Source organism: Idiotropiscis lumnitzeri, chromosome 3 (genome assembly GCF_059441095.1).
Source record: "Idiotropiscis lumnitzeri isolate Australia: NSW breed Sydney's pygmy pipehorse chromosome 3, RoL_Ilum_1.0, whole genome shotgun sequence".
In the NCBI taxonomy this organism is placed as follows: Eukaryota; Metazoa; Chordata; class Actinopteri; order Syngnathiformes; family Syngnathidae; genus Idiotropiscis; species Idiotropiscis lumnitzeri.
The window spans coordinates 13,960,735-13,978,294 of NC_142393.1; the positions used below are offsets into that span (position 1 = coordinate 13,960,735).

Genomic DNA, 17,560 nt, shown 5'->3' on the forward strand with positions numbered 1-17,560 from the left:
AGCCAGACAGAATATTTCATATAATGCAACAAGCACTCGCTTTTCCAACAAGCGGTTAATTAATAATCCTGAAGTAATTTCTGAGTTTGCTCATATAGTAAAAAGAGATGTATATTTATTCAACTGCTAGGGGCCCTTCTTGATTTGCACTATCCGTTTTTTTTAATCATCGGAACTGAATAATGATACTGTACTCCATATAGCTGCACAATATATGATATGTATTATGTATAAATCGTGTGTGCCACTTTCTGCGGTGCGTATGTGCTTTGTTGAGTATGCTGCTCTTGCGAAGCGCACCTTGTCTTCTTAGGGCAAGTGTGGTGCGTGCATGCGGAAAACAGACCGACTTTAAAAGGACATCCATTTGGAGGATAGGCCATTATGTGGGGACTAGATTAAGAAAAAAAAAAACATTAAGCATGTTTACCTATTGCAAGAATCCCTCCTTTCTTCTCGTTCACATCGGAGCTGGACACCAGCTCAAATATGTGGTGATTTAACTCATCATAAAATGTGGTGGCTTCGTCTTGACTTAACTGTTGAAGAGAACACAAACCAGTGTTTGCACAAACCATCACACAAAAAACAAAACCAGCGTGTAGTGTAAATAAATAGTCATTTTAAGAGCAATACTTAAACACGTGCAAGTGAAAACTAAGTGAATGTAGAGTTTGAATCACTGACAGATCTTTACCTCTCTCAACTCCGTTGTCACATAGTGCTGCAGATCCTTAGCAGATTTGGCTCTGGTGTCTTCATTTCGACTTTTGAGCCCACTGACAAACTGCTGCAACACAGTGGCTGTGCCCGACAAGATCACCATCTCGATGACCTAATCTGCATCAAAAAAAATATCAAAAACAATATATATGCTGTGGTATAGTAAATTTCGGGTGTGAGTGTGCTTTGCTAGTTGACATGAAATAGCTTCATCTCCGGCTAGTGACTCGTGTTAATAAGTTTATAACTAAAAATGAATGAAAGTATTATCTCGAAAATGTATACACTGTTTGGCACACACTATGACTGAGATTGTTGCGGGATACGTATAGGTATTAAACACAGACACAGCTGTTTATGTTTAGCGAAAGTCAGCTAGCGCGAACGTGAAGCAATCATCGCCAATGTCGCAGAACACTCAGATAACAATCATATTTAAATTTGCTTACGCGCTTACAGGCACACAACCTATATACAAATCGTCACTTGCAGAAGATCCCTCATGATAGGACACTCAGGCTGAACCTGGGCGCAAGGTTAGCTAGCTGTTTAGAGGGAGCGAGAGCTGACGTCCTGCAGGACTTCTAAGGGACGTTTAACGAGAGTAAATATTGCGCACAGCTTGCGCAGACTACACTATTACGGGTTTACCACTAAAAGCTCAAAGAGGCGCAATATGAATGCATTTAACTTAGACTATTTTTAAAATTGTAAATTAAATAATAACTCGACATTGTAGCGAGATTGAAGCCCCACATATTGTTGTATATCATTTTATATGCAGTTAGTGTATTAAGTTCCTCTTTATTTGCTTCGCCAGTTGTGTGAATGTTGATGTCTTTTAGATGGAAGAGCACGGAACGGAGATTCAAGGGATCAAAGGAAATTTGCAGATGAAAGGTAGGAGAGCTTGAATGTATACATAAACAGTCAGTCAATATTTTAGGTGACTGGACGTCAGCTGAGACTGATAGCAGGTCCTGCCAGAATGATTGTGGCCACTTGTGGCCACTGAAGAGCATCTGCAACTGTGCCATCTTTTACATACACGAGGGCTTTAGCCTTGCATGAAACATGAATAATGACGATGACAATTAGGCTATTATAATAAAATGAAACAAAAAAAAATAACTTTAAGTTTATAATTTACAGTGGCTGGGGTGATTGTATCTGTAGACAGTAAACAATTGCAACATTTAAAACCTTAACTGACTTACATTCGCCATAGCATAGCATGAAATAAAAATGAAAGTTTTCCAACTTGCATTTCCATGTTTAAATTTAAGCACCCAGGGAGCAACAAAATGTAGATTGCATTTAACAATTGCATAAGCAGTGGTTATAGCATATGGTATACTGTGTAGCTGTGCTATATGACATGCATAATCGCATGTCTGCATACATATTTGTCAAGATGTGTTATACAAAATGGAAAACCTGTTACAAATATTCTGCCTTTTAAAGACTGATAATGTTCAGTTTTAGTTGACACCGTCAGAATGATACCAGTATTTATATTGTATCGTGATGCAAGCCACGTATATATTGGTATTATTATTATTATTATTATATTTTAACTAACTCACGTAACAAATTAAAGTAACCAATTAGAAATAGTAAAAAATGCACGGCTTTGCCTTTATTTTCCTTACATTTACCATAAACAAAATGTGAAGCATTTTGTTTGGGTTCAGTCTTCAGCAGTCGTCACCTCACTCTACATGCAACTCCCATACATGCTTGCCAATGCCAAAGCAGTATCTACTCTCAGAACCCGTCCCAGAGCATTATTTACATCAATCGAACTACGTTCCCGCTGATCCAATAAATTGTACAGTCTCACGTGCAGAAATATTTCTTCCCTGCAAGGCCCCTTTTGGGAAAATCTTAGGTGACTGCATATGTTTCCTTGTAGGTAACCAAGCTTGACAGAGGAAGATTAAATTCAAGCAACATCCCCACTTTGAAAGCTTCAAGTCTCTTATTCTGTCTAACTCAATCACCATGACAGAGTGATCTCCAGGCGTCTGTTGTCTCTTTGTGGCAAAGCTGAAAAAAGTGGAAATGTTGTTTGTAGATTATGTTGATTTTTATGGCACAGAAAGGCTTTGTAATTACAAATACTCTGATTACAATGAATCTAATCATTCATAATATTGTAGACTACATTCAAATTATAAAACCTGAAGCAGCAAACTAATGTAATTCTCATGACTTTTTGATACAGCAGTAGAACCTCCTAAATAGAATTCTTAACACTGAAATATAATTATTTTTGTTATTTTTGAAATTTCAAATTACTTGTTTACAAAGAAACTGATATAATTATATAATATGAAATGATTGACAAGTCAAATGTATTTTTTTTTTGAAAATTCTTGTTTTTAGTGGTTGAATGTTATAATACTGCACTTGTTAAGCTGCCTAAAATTTGTGTTTGAAATTCCTCATTCCCATTTAAAATGGCATGATTTCAAGAGCTCGTCGAAATTGAAAGAATATGAATTGAATAATATCATGAAGCTGGATGGACTCTTCATTTTCATCATGACAGATGGAGTAATACATTTACCAAGCACTGTATGTTTAACACAATGCAACTATTCACACAATACTACACCACACAGATTATTATTCAAGGTGAATGGTTGTCAGCCAACATTAACATAATAGTTTTTGATACACAATAACATGATTGCAAGCGCTTGTCTCCACCATGGTACCAAGAGGGAGCGTTTTGCTTTTGTTACCGCTAATTCAATAATTATACAATGGATTAAAAGAACATCTTTGATAATGCAGTGTTTCAGTTGCCAGACTTTTGTGCGGTGAATGCAGAGACAGTGAATGTCACCGTTAATGCGTTCCTATCTTTCAATGTGCCCTGTGATTGACTGGCGCCTTGTTGGGGTTGTCTGCCTTTCGCTCACAGTCAGCTGGGATCGACTCCAGCTCCCCTGAAGAGGATGGGGGTTGAAGAAAATGGATGGGTTTATGAATCAGGAATGTGGACTACCAATTATTTCGAGTGTAATTTAAAAAACAATTTATTTTATAAGGAATATACAGTAGTACATAATTTCCAACAGCATTCACCCGTTTTGGTTCAAATGACACGTTTGTGATGATAAAGCAAGTGCTTTTCAGCATCACTGTTTGATAAGGCAAGTGTTTGTTTTGTGATGTGGTTTTGCAAAGGCAGCAGAAGCAAACTGGGCCTCAGCAGCCTTGCAAAATTAAAAATGGAAAAAACAAGAGAGTGGAAACTTGGTGGGAAAATGAGAGGGTGGGGGGAGCAGATTCCTTTGTCGCCTCATCTTGGACAAGCCAAACATTTTTCACTGATGAGACATCGTCATACTCAATCATCGGGTCTTACCTTTCTTGTGGAGCTTTTGTTCATGGTTGAGTGAGAGGGAAAGAATGACTAGTCTTCAAAAAGCTCTTCAAGTGTACAAAGTGCTCTTGTCCCAACAGCCACCTCTGGACGGGATGCAGCAGTCAGGATGTTGGGCCAACTTTAATCAGCTTAAGGCTTTGATTTCATGAGTCTGTTTATTTTCCATTTTGCCTCCTCACCCAAATGTGTTTTTGAAATGTTGCCAGTTGGTTAGCCTATCATTAAGTAGCGACCTAAACAAGAGGGAATTTACTCAGTGAAAAGATGGGCCAACCCGATTCTTCTGCTAATCACTCACACCTTCACACTTCCCTCCCATCGTCATATACCTCATCCCGTTCTTGCCCCCCAACAATCACATTCATATAATCTATTATTTTAGGAGGTCTTCTTAAGCAAGGATGTGGTGTTTGTATGAGTCACAGATTCCTGAGTAAAGATTCACATGGCAACATCTGTTCTGGGCCCTGGGAGGGCGGCTCTCATCACCTACCTGGACACAGCCCAGAAGTGTATCCAGACGTGTTCATATATCCACCAGCACAGGCGGTGCTGACTCTCACCAGTTATTTTGAAACATAACTCACATATACTAGCCACATTGTCTCACGGGAAAACTCGGTTGTATCCACAGGCAGTGCTGGTGCAATGTCCGGTAAATATAAACCATACATGAATCCGCGTTTTACCACGTATCCTGTTCATGTGAGCTGGAGCCTATCCCAGCTGACTTTGGGTGAGAAGTAGAGACTATACCCTGGACGAACGCAAAAAGAGAACAGGCAGATCACGTTCGCCATCAATCCATTTTGACGACACAGACAAAAGAATCACGAACAAATGTCAAGCCAGTTTAGCAAATATCGAATGACAATTACTCCTTGCATTCAAATGTGCAAATATTATCTCTCCGTTTTCTATATTTTTCAATGCGGCTTCTGCATTGATTTCAAAGCATATCTCATATCATTTTAGCGCCACAAATAAACTTTTATTTCCTCTTTAGTCCAACGTGAAACCTACTATTAATTCAGCCAAGCTTCTTTGATTCTGAGCTGAGTCAGCACAGCTTGTGTAATGACAGGGCATAAAGTGGTACAATGACACTGGGGTGTGCAATTAGATAATGCAAGTGGACAACCATTTAGAGCCAACCCAAGTACGTAAAGGAGACAGTCATGATGATGCTGCATTTTTTTTAGTCCCTGCCTGAGTTCATTTCTGGCACACACGCACCAACGTGCTGATTTAAAGGGCAGACACAGAGTTCTTGTGTAAAAATCTCGTTCTCACCATCGTGAGAAATTCAGTACCGATCAAGTACTATTGCCGATCCATCTATGGGGAAAACTAAAACTAGTTAATCCTAATTTCAAACCTTCCCTCAACTCTTGTTGATAAATAGATTTCTCGTGCTCATTGGAAGATTCCGTGTTTAAAACATGTGACTGCCATGGTCCGGGTTTGCTGATTCAGGATTTTGACTTCCGTTTAATGTTCAGCCTTGAGTGTCTGTCTCGTCAAGCTAATTGTGTCCACTTGGGTTCGTTTACCCAATCCCTTTTTGAACCAATCAGCTCCCTCCAAATTTTTGCATCTTGTCCAGGTGTTCATCGTTGTCTTCCAAGCTTTCTTTCAGTACTTGTGGGTTCATTGTGTCAAGTCAAGTCACTTTGATCCCTGCTATTTTGAACTTTAGACAGGTGAATTCTGCCTCTCACCGCATTTGGTAAACTGGAGCCCCTTTAAAGCCCTGTGAAGATTAAGCATAGCAGAATATCGATCGAACAAGGCTTTTTAGCAAGCAAAGCTTTTCCTTTTTCTCTTGGTTCAGTTCATTGCGAAATAAGAATGTTGATATATGATTTGATTTTATTTATTATATTTACCTTTACAAATTGTACAATGGCAAACTGAACTGATGGAAACCGGGCTATATATATTGTATAGCTTCACGGTGGTTGCAGGCTTTTACAGTAGACTAATTTCTTAATGGACTCTAGGAACACCTGCCAAAGATCAAGTGGGGAATGTATTATGGGTTCCATTAGACAAAAAGCCAGCATAAATTGTGTTTGAGGCATATTATAAATGGATGGGGGAGATGGATGAGTTTTTTTTTTGGTAAAAAAAAATGTAGTAGTCAAGTGCAATGTTATTACTGGTAAACATGGGGCTGCGGAACCGAACGTGGTCTGCAAAATGCGTTAATGTTTTCACGTGTAAGCCACGAGGGCCAGGGCGCTGCATGGGTTATTAGTTGAAGATACCAGCGCTATTGTTGTGATCCAACATGGTGGTTCTGCTGAATTTGTGGCCATATTGCATCAGTTTCACAAGCTCCAATAAGGAGAATCCAGCCCTGTGCCTGTCGGGATTGTTGTAGATAAATATTTTAAACAAAAATGAAGACAAAATTGTTGCCATCCACCCCACAAAGCTACATTTTTGCAAAAGTACAACAATGCTGATTTCATGAAGTCTGTCTGACTTTGTAAATGGAAAGGCAGAACAAGAGGTGTGTGGGCATATGTTATTGAACAAAGCAATGAAGCCTTTAAAACTATTTCCTTTGAACTATTTCCGTTTTAGTAACAGTTTGTATAAACTTTATTTTCTTTTCTTATTTTCTCATGTAATTGTTGTTTTTATTTTCATTTTCCCCTCATATTTTCCAGTGCCTGTGTTAATTTTCCCCTTTTGCTATGACACTTTCTAATCATTGACTATTTTTATATTAGTAAATCTAATGAAATGTATTAGCGAATGTAATTATTTTACAGTAAAAAATAAATAATGGGTTTATTTTAAGTTAACTAACACTTCTGGAAGGTGAGACCTTTAGGATACGCCAAGTGAATATTTTTAAATTTATCAAAGCCTAAATATTGCCCCCTGACAGATTTCAGATGTTTTTAAGTCCATCCAGTGATTTATTTTTAGAGGTTATAAGAGCCCCTGATCTGGGGCTCATAAAGCCTTTTTATTGGACAGGAACTGTTTACAGCTGGTTCGAGGATCATACTGGAAGACTGAGTAGATGTTAGATTTGGTGGGGATTCTTGAACTTAGAAATGACCACATGACATTTTTCTTTCCCCCAAGGATCACACAGTACAGCATTTAAAAAAATGTGTAATACTGAGTAGGTATAGTGGCTTTAGCTTCAATACCAAAATGAAATTAATATCAATATTTTACTATCATTCATTGTTTTTGTACCATGAGAAAAAAGCAACGTGACACATTGTGAAATTTTGCAAAACTTAGTCCTGCGTTGAGAACCCATCCATTAGTCCGTATTCCTGACACCCACAAACACACAAACCCCAAAAGTAGACTCTGAATAAAACCAAGACAAATAGAAATGGGATAAGCCCCATGAGAAACGCAAGCATTTTACATTCCACTTAAATGCACGGGGATAAAACCAGGTGTGAATCTCTCGTGTGTGGACTTGACACCACGAAGCAGAGGGCCATCTGGCAAACTGTCAGAACGCAAAACAAACAACAACGTGTGTTGCAACTCCTTTGGGTTAATTGTTTGTCTTCAGTAAGTGGAGTCTTTGGAACTGACGCTTTGTCCACATAACTTCACCACCTGCTATTATTAACCTTATTTATATGTACCTTAGTTAGATGATCTTTACTTCAGGTGTTTTTTAAAATTTGCTTATTTGTGTTGGCGCAGACGGTAATTTATGTATGTCACCAATCAGCGTATTGTGATGTACGAAGAACAAACTAATGCTAAGTTTGACGATTGCAAATAACATTGACATTTTATCCAGCTTTGGAAGAGGCATGATTCCAATCTGAGGATATCTGATTTTGTTCTATTTTATTTCTCTTGACGCTCCTGTCAGGATGCATACCTGAATTCTGCCACAAGCAAAAAGTGTCACTTGAAAGATACAATGTAACTCCAGCCTAAGGCATGTCTTGAATATATTTATCTGTTGCCTTGCATTGCAAGTATTATTTACACCAAAAAAATGTGTTGAATTTCCATAATTTTGTTTTGTCAAGAGGCTGCACACAATCTGGGTTTAGTTGCATTTTTGAATAGATGTAGTGTCTACTTACAATCACATGACAAAATCAAATGTAGTCACTTCTCATTTTTGCAGTGTAGAAACTCTTGAACCCATTTCCACAAAATGAAAAAGTGGGGCATTGGCAAAAATACTTAAATAAATAAAAAAATATTTGTTAAAATATTTCCCCCACATTTCTTCTCAAATTTCCAAGTCAAAAATGGCTTTAAAAGGATCATTACAAAAATGTAGCCATTCAATAAATGAGTTTGCAATTTGGTGCAAATTGCGATTGGCAGATTATTATTCTTTTAAACATCCATTAAGAATCGGTTGAAAAAAAATCGGACCATACACGGCTCTAAATTCTTCTTATTCTATTATTTTACTGTTTCCACTCACAGTATTATTAACAAAGAAGAAGATACCTTTATCCAGTTTTTCTCAATAAAATGGTCTACAGCTCCCTGTGATGAGATCTCAGATTATCTATTTTTTATGGAGTCTATCAATGGATTTTATTGACCAGAGCCAACGTTCTTTAAAAAAAAAAAAAAAATCTAATAAAGTTCTGTATTATTTTCTTCTATCCTGATCCGACTTTGACCTGTGGGTGTTGCCTTAAAATAAAACCAGCTGGTCTTTACTTTGTCGGGTGTATGTACATTTTTATCAGTTCATTAAGGGGTTCTGGAGCCTCCATTTCCAGTGGTCTACTGCTGAGCTCATTTGATCAAGGTGGTTTGACAGCTGTATTTCTCTCTCTCTCTCTCCATCTGTCACTCTTTTTTAAATACAGTATACTGCTTGAACTAAAGTCACAAAAAAAAGCTCACTGATATTGTTTGATGCTGCTCCAAATTCTTCTCTCGACCGAAAGGTCTTGTGCAAACATCTTCAAGGATTTCTCAGTCACATATCGCACTGCAAAACAAAAATCTGAGAAAGCATGACGAGCGCAAGATCACAACTTCAGCAGATGCACTCGGTTATTTATGCTTTACACAGTGTGTGAAATCGCTTAAACGAGGCAAATAGACGCTGAGGGAGTCTTTTGACGTGGCGATGCACAGCGAGCCCTCGACATCCCATGATGCACTGAGCAACGAGGGGGGTAGTAGTGCAGCTGCTTCTCGTCACGAGCATTCCCACTAGATTTGCAGAAAATTTCAGGACTCCAATTACAGCATCGTCTGCCATACATGTCCTTGTAGAAAATAAATGTCACAACATTGATGGGATGCTGGTCATGTCAGTGGGTGTGTACGGTCTATGTTAGTCATATTTGTGTATTTAGTACAAAGCATGTGTCTCCTCAAATTTTAAATAAATGTACATTTAAATGTATTCAGTCATTGTTTATATTATAAACATTGAATACAAAGAATTAAGATCACCGTATGTGGCCAAAAGGCAACTTCGGAAGTGAGCTATGGCAATGCACACAAAATAATGTTAAATTACAGACTATGGCTGCAAAAAAAAACAAAAAACAAAAAAACGCAAATAACACATCAACTCATTAAGATTATTGTGACATGTTTATGCTTTTACCACTGCTTAAAAATGCTTTTAAATTGTTAAAAAAAAATCCCATCATGTCAGCATGCCAATTTGTGTTTTCCTGTTGATTTACTTTTTAAAGAAGACACAACTCACAAAACATAGAGCTGCTTCTTGTTTTGTCTTTGTATATATGGAAATGTTTCTATATGGCTCTATACCAGTCTTTACAGCCCTGAAGTGACGCACATTTAGAACCCCCCAAAATTGGATTGAAGACTAACATTGGACGCATGGATCTGCTCCAGGCCACACATGTTGATGGTGTTTTTTATTTTGTGCTTAATCTTATGGCAAATTATTCATGGTCGTGGTTCATGGCTGAATAAACACTTAGAAATGACAGACTGTCATGACCAAGTGAGTTTCCCCTGCAACTCACCCTTGTATTATTTCACTTCGTGTCATTTTTTCCATTTCATCCAAGAAAGTCGTACTAACTCAGTTGTCAAAAGTGAGGTTCAGGAACAAATTTCTTCAAATATCTTCTCCAGCAACTGTGCAGGAGCAAGCCTGTCATTTTCCCCAGGAATAGACGCCTAGTTAAAATTACAGCTTTTAAAGACTAGAAATTGACGCACTGTCTGTTCTCAATTGGAGCCCCGAGAATATCGCCATGTGGTATCATTTATACATTTATACAAGGTTTATGATATACGCACGGATCCTAAATGACATACGACACAGCATGCATTTAGCTTAGGTCTGTGCAGCATTAGAATTCGGTTTCTCAAGGCACATCAACCATAAATTGTACAGTTGGCAAAACTTTCCTGCAACCATCAAGCTTCTTGTATTATGAAGTATCTTCATTTAGAAGTTGTTTTGAGGATTAAAAAATAAATCCCCAAAGTTGATGTCATTTACAAAATAAAAATAATTTCATTTTATTTCTTCTCGCTAATTAGATGGACATACTCTATGTTAATGCTAAAATTGCACCTGGATTCGGGGAATAGGTGAAGCCGTACAAAATGACTGAGGCAATTGTGGTCAACCATTTGGAGAGAAGCGTCTGGCAGCAAGTCCAATCTCAGATTCACGAGGAACAGTCAGGTTTCCGTCCGGGTCGTGGAGTAGTGGACCAGCTCGACAGGGTTTTTGAGGGTGCATGGGTACACCTAACCCGCAGGTGTCACCCACAGGCCTCCAAGGCTGCTATCATGCATGTTTTAGATGTTTACCTCCTGTCTTCAGGCAGAAGGCGGGTACACCCTGAACTGTTTGCCAGCCAATCGCAGGGCACACATAGACAAACAACCATCCGGCTTCACACTCATATCAATGGACAATTGAGAGCGTTCAATCAACCTATCATGCATGTTTCTGGAATGTGGGAGGAAACCAGAGTACCTGGAGAAAACCCACTCAAGAAGGCCGGAGCCGGAATCAAACCCTGCACATGATTTATAATATATTTAAAAACACTTGAAAAAATGTTTTATACATATTTATACTCAAGGTTGAAATGACCCAATTTACCACAAAAAGGTTAGCCATTTACCATAAATGGCAGGTCATTGTTTCATTTTAGAGATAATTTTAATAGCGCACTTGGAAAGATTTACTTATAAAGAAAAATTTTTTTAAAAAAGAAAAAAACATCAAGATGAATTTTCTTTGCTTGCAGTCAACCGTGCATGTTAGTCAATATTATTGATAGCATAGTATTGCAGTAGTTTACCGATGCAGCCCACTTCTTGACTTTTTCCTGAATTGACACTTTTGAAAATGGTAAAGACATCGTCTGTGCAACTGGGGGCGCCCTTGATCAGCCACTTTGCTCGGCCATCCCTGCAACCCCCCCAGAGGACACACACAGACACACTTGAGGGATCAGCTATTCAGATTGCATGCAAATCCGCGTGCGTGTGAGGGGGAGCGAAAAGTGCTGTAGCATTCCTACAGAGAGCGAGAGAGAGCGCGCGGTAGAGACCCCTCTTCCCCTTTCTCCTCCTTCCGCTCTCTTCCATCCAGCTCTTCCAGCCGGCGGCGGCGGCGGATAGGAGATTTTCAATCCCGGCTGCAGATGCACGAAACTGGGCTGCGGAGTGGAACCCACGCGTAGTCGGTAGAGAAGTTGTGGAGAGCCTCGCTCCCAAAATTTAAACCCATTCAAAACCATTCGGACTTGTCGCACACTCCGGGGGGTAACATTCGAGATCAAATTGATCGTTTTCCAAGAAAAGTTAACTAATGCAAATTCGTGCGGTGGTCATGAGTTCGCAGCGGAGAGTCGGAGCCGGCCGGGTAGCGTTGCTCCTAGCCGGGCTGCTGGCGGTCTTGTTGCGGTCTTGTGCGGCAAGGTGCCCGGAGAAAGACTTGGAGGACCGTGAAGAAGAGGCCAACGTAGTTTTGACGGGCACAGTGGACGAAATCATAAACATGGACCCGGTGCACAACACCTACTCTTGCAAGGTGAGTTCGTCTCCATGCGGTTTGTGATTTTTTTTTTTTTTGGGGGGGGGGGCAGCCAGGCAAATTAGTACACCTGCTGCCTGCACAAAAACGTAAAATCGAGCGTGTGCAACTATAAAGCCACACTTTGTTTGAACCTTGTGGAACAACTTCGTTTTTCTACAGTGTCACACAATTGGATAGGACATTTCTTTTTCGGTTTGCTTTTCCACGAGCAACAGATGAGACCAGATTAACGTGAAGGCAGCATGATACAATGATTGACATTAAATGTTTAACTGGGTATAAATAGCTGGCATCTGGTTTCCTATGTGGTGTGCAACAAAAACAATACAAACAAACGAAAACAAAAACAAAGAAGCAATTTGGCTCAATTTATTTTTTACCAACCCTACTAGGGTCAATATGACCCAAGATTGGGTTGTTTTGAAAACAACACAATGTTTGGGGGTTGTTGCTTGGACAAAACATGAGAACGTTTGGTCAAATTGAACAAAGTCATTTTTTGAGAAAAAAACAAAAACGTTTTTTGACAAATATTGGGTTATTTTGTACCCTGGAGTTTTAAGAGTGTGGAGTGTGAAATTAATTTCCCCCTTGCTGGATAATTAGTGTAACAAATTAGAACATGGTTTGGATCATGGATGGATGATTTAGTGTAATTTCGAAACTGAACATTTAAAATCAAAATATTTGTGCTAAACTTTAATAGCTCTTAAGGCGAGACGAAAGATCCCAGCATCGCCCCCCCCTCCAAAATAAAAATGCCTTGAAGGAGTACCATGAGACCAGAGTATCTGATCATTGACCGAAGTTACATATTTAATGTGCAAGAGTACAACAATTGATTATTTGGGACAGAATATTGACAACGCTGCCTGTAATTTAGAGCAATGGCTTCACATTTCTGAGGTTCGGGTTTAATACCCTGAATCTTGCATTTGGGGTAGTTAGCATGTTCTCCCCATGCTTGTGTTGTTTTTCTCCTGGTTGTCCTACCTTAGTCCACTTTAATTAGTTATTAGTTGATTGACTCTAAACTGCTGTTCGTGTGAATGATTGTTTGTCTATATTTGCCCTGCAATTATCTGGCGACTAGTTCAGGGTGTCCTCCAGCTTTCAGCCAAAGTCAGATGGGTCGGCTCCTTGTATGTACTGCATGGATATGTGTCAACAAATTTTATTTATAGGGATGTATGTGTGTATGTGTAATACTAATAATAGTCCAAATCAGCTATAAAATGCGATTTCCAAAACGTCGGCTGCAAATTTTGAGTATGGTACTTAAAGGGAAAGTCAACGCAAAACAGACAACAGATGAGCCCTGAGTAACTGGTATGTCATTTTCAGTCGACAGATGTGTTAATATGGCCGACCCCTGACATGACTAAAGACGGTGGATTTTGCCGCTTAATTCATATTCCTCAAATGCAATATTAATCAGAATGCCATGTTTGGACTAGTGAAGGCCCATGGAACATTTTATTGCAAAAAATTGTTTTTGAGTTGACTTCCCCTTTAAAATAGCATTCGGAAAAAAAAAATATCTGTTCCTGGTGCTTCGTTCTGGAAGAAGTCATCTTCTCTCCCCATTTTATGGGCACTCATTGTGAAACTTCTACACCGCAGTAGACTTGTGGTAGACCACTCTATAATCTGTCAAAATAAACAACCATGTTTGGTCAACTTGCTTTCCGTCTCCAAGTGAATGATCCGAGTAGATTAGAGGCACACGGTTCTTGCAAACCACCACCAATTGCTAAACTGAGACTTTTCCTTCCAAATGAAAATGGTAACCCTGTGACAATGCATACATCAGACCTTGTGCCACTTCCTGTAATGTCAAGCAATCTTTGACTGCAGCGGTTGCCCAACTCCAGATTTTCTGGAGCCTTTGTGGATTCAGATAAGATTTACAATCGTATCACACTGAAGGAACTTTCAGCATACGTTGTTCTCAGAACACAGAGCATTTTTTTTGGACCACTTTTACATTTTTTTGTGTGTGTAAAAATGGCATTCTTTCTTCAATTTTGATGTTATGACATTTTTTTTCATAGATTCAATGGCATTCAGATTGTGCCGATCACAACCGTTCGATTTGTGCTGATCTAATGATGTATTGTTGAAGTAATTCATATTTTTTTGCACTTCACATCCTTCCAAACATGTCCAATTGTAACAAGCCTCTTTAGAAAAGTCCATTGTTTTGTTCTCAGTTGTGTTTTCCTGTCATCCTTTGACTAATAGGTCAGGGTGTGGCGCTACTTGAAAGGAAAGACCAGCATAAACCGTGAAATTCTTTTGGATGGTGGCAACAAGGTGATGATTGGTGGCTTTGGCAACTCAGGAATCTGCGACAATCAGGTTGCCACGGGTGACACTCGCATATTCTTCCTTAACCCTGCCCCGGAGTCCATGGGGTCCGAACACAAGAATGAACTGATGCTCAACTCAAGCCTGATGAGGATTACGCTGCGGAATCTGGAGGATGTGGAACACTGTGTGGAAGGTAAGCAAAAAAATGCTAAACCAAATTCTGAAAATTATTTCCTGTGATTTGAGATCTTTCTGTCACAACTGTATATTTAAGTATCCTGAAAGCTAATTCTAATCATTTAAAGCAACATAGATATCCTACACCGTGTTCCATTTAAATGATAAACATAGCCTCGGGCTCCCTGAAATCTATGAATCAAGGACGCTTGAGTCATTTTAGGAGCTTTGTTACTATGGTGACTTTTTGGTGGGTGTGCCTGACGAACACCTGAAGGATCAGACTTGTGTGGTGAAAGAGTGATTCCTGACCTTTACACTTAATTGCTTTGCTATTTTAAATCAGGGGTTAAACAATTTACCATTTATGGCCTCGTAACAATGTAATCTGCCTGATCCAACTTTTTACGACTGCTTCGCACCATTTTCAATTTCATATATTAAACATTAGCTCGGAATGCCATGATTTTGTTTTAAAGTTAATCTCTCTTGTTATGAGATGAACAGCGTAGCTATCTTTTGAGTTCATGAAGGTGTTTGCCACCTGTGCCTCTATGGCATTGGAAAGTCAGCTTGCCACTGTTTAATTTTTACTGTTTGCAGCTTTTCAAAGTTTGGATCAAACTAATAGCAGTGGGGGTGCAAATAAGTGAATAGGGGGCCATTTCTCACTTGAGATATCTTTAGTTCTAGTCCAAAGTGCGGTATTTAAGTATAAAGTCGAGTTTGTCTATCCTGCCGTGAAACCTGTTGCTGGTATTCATTTCACCTCCACTTTTCTTCTCTTTGCTGCTTTGGAGTGAGTATCTATTTGGCTCTGAGTGACTGGCTACTATTGTCCCGGTTTGTTTTGGCCCTTGTATTTGAGGACGGTTTACTTCACAAACACATTTTCTCATGTCACCGTTCAACTGGATGAATACACGGAACACTTCAAGAAGTCAATGGTTAAAAGTAAGCTTGCTTTTACATTTCAAGTTCACTTTCTCTCCTCCGAATGGGTGGATTGGCAAGTAATATATATATATATATATCGCACGTCTTTTAGGTTTGTTTTAGTGTAACATTTGAATGAAAATAGTTAAGTCCCATCAGATTGCGCGCAACCACCACCTTCAGAGATTTGGATGTTAGCAATGGGACAAGACTCTACCTGCCACCCAACTCATTGTGCGCTCCCGTGCTTTCTCCTCATTCTTGACATGTTGGATAGTCTCCGGAATGCCTGGCAGGGAGCTAGACTGGGAGACATGCGCTCAAGAAAAGGGCTTTGTGTGAGATACTTGACACTGGGAATTTGAGAATTCGGGAGAAGTAAAGAGAAATGCACATCCCGTACTATTCTACAAAGACCATTGCTCCAAACAAAAGAGTGCTGAAAAGTAGGATGGTATCGGTGCGATCACTTGGGATGCATGACAGTGGAAACATTTATAATTTTATATTGTTTTCAACAGAACCAAACTGTTTTCCGCAAACAATTACCCCGCCAACACACCCAGCCGTGAAAACACAATTCCAATGAGGGTTTACTGTTTCAAATTCTACACTAGTTAATCAAATTCAACATTCTTTGCACTATATGTGTAAGAGGCATTTTTCTGCTCAGTCATTCGACGGCTCCGATCGGGCTCCATAGCGATTGTGTTAGCCGGGCTTGCTGAGATCATGACGGGGGTCCTGATTTACCAGCAGGTGGTCCTGCTTAATGACGTGCAAGCAGACAGGTCTGTGGAATTCTTCTCGGGGTGGGTGGGATTGAGACCTGCGTGAGTCAAGCCCCCTCCCTTCGCTCCATTCCCTTCTCTCTCCTTGTGCCTCTGCTGCTCCCTCTGTGAATGAGTCTTGGCCTTTTCCCACTGTTTGTGCAAGGTGGAGGCACGGAATTGTCTGGAATGCCGAACCTGCTCAAGACACCTGTTTGCATTTTCCCTATATGAGAGGAATAATAGCAAGTTCTCAGTTTTAAGTATGATATCCAGAATATTTAATACAGTTTTTCATCTGAGCGTTGCCGAATATTTTGTTTCAAAGCACAAGACTTTCTAAATACGTGGGGTCACTTAGCAGCTTCACCTCATCAATCATTACATGGCTTCACAAGATGTTACAAAGATTTTATGTGATTTTTTTTTTTTTATACACAAATGGGGCCTCTTTAAAATTGTTTCTCTTTTAGTTTAGTTTGAGTAAGTCATTCTTTGTGGAATAAGGCTTTAATTAGGGCAGATTTTCATACACACATATAATTATATATATATATATATATATATAACTAGTACATCAATTCTTTCTGATAATAATGATTTTTATTTTTTAATTTTTATTTGTCATCTCATCCATGCCTTCCCGAGCATTTGGTCGGGATGGCATGAGAATTAAAAAAAATCAGATGCTGATTCTTGCTAAAGAACCATTGCTTGGTCGTTTCCCCCCCCCTTTATATTATGACATTAAATATGATTCTCCTTCAGATACGTTACATGAGTGAAGAGGGGAAAAAAAGTAGACTTTTTTTTTTTATTGAATGGTTAACCACTGTAACAGTCACCATTGCGGCAGCACTTTTGCGGGTTGACACAACCCTTTATTTCGCTCCTTTCTCACTTTTGTGGCTCAACTCGCTCATCACCATTTAAATCTGAAAAAGTTTATATGGGCATTTTCAACCCACATAATCTTGCAAGACTATATTATAAAAAACAATAAGTGAGGCATGGGACATTTTAAAGAATTACTAAAATAGCCTTGTCGCTGTCGGTGCGAGATCTCTCAATTAATTCATTTGATGTTTTGAAGACGACCAACTTGTAAGGTGCAAAGTTAGTCGACGTAAATGTGCCTTTTGAATGGTTTTGAAGGTGAAGAACAGGCAAGTTGAAATGCCCCAAGTGATTCTGGGCAGTCACTTGCATGGACAG

The 17,560-nt window shown here is 39.2% G+C and overlaps 2 protein-coding genes across 5 annotated transcripts in view; one reads left to right on the forward strand and one right to left on the reverse strand.

The window, feature by feature from the left end:
* The window catches only part of mtor (mechanistic target of rapamycin kinase), a 72,055-nt gene extending 70,743 nt beyond the window's left edge, over nt 1-1,312 (reverse strand). Inside the window, exons 1-3 of one of the 2 annotated variants that reach the window (XM_088289850.1) lie at nt 1,181-1,312; nt 698-840; nt 431-539 (exon numbers count right to left, since the gene is read on the reverse strand). In XM_088289850.1, the coding sequence (XP_088145976.1) occupies nt 431-539; nt 698-826 (238 nt within the window). In that variant the 5' untranslated portion in view covers nt 827-840; nt 1,181-1,312. Of the gene's footprint in view, nt 1-430; nt 540-697; nt 841-1,172 lie in introns of both variants that reach the window. The other variant, XM_088289849.1, reaches the window with a different exon arrangement.
* A 10,212-nt stretch (nt 1,313-11,524) lies between these two features.
* The window catches only part of agrn (agrin), a 213,450-nt gene continuing 207,414 nt past the window's right edge, over nt 11,525-17,560 (forward strand). For 2 of the 3 annotated variants that reach the window (XM_088289716.1, XM_088289720.1), the window contains exons 1-2: nt 11,525-12,143; nt 14,394-14,655. In XM_088289716.1, coding sequence (XP_088145842.1) covers nt 11,922-12,143; nt 14,394-14,655 — 484 coding nt within the window. In that variant the 5' untranslated portion in view covers nt 11,525-11,921. The remainder of the gene's footprint in view (nt 12,144-14,393; nt 14,656-17,560) is intronic. The other variant, XM_088289718.1, reaches the window with a different exon arrangement.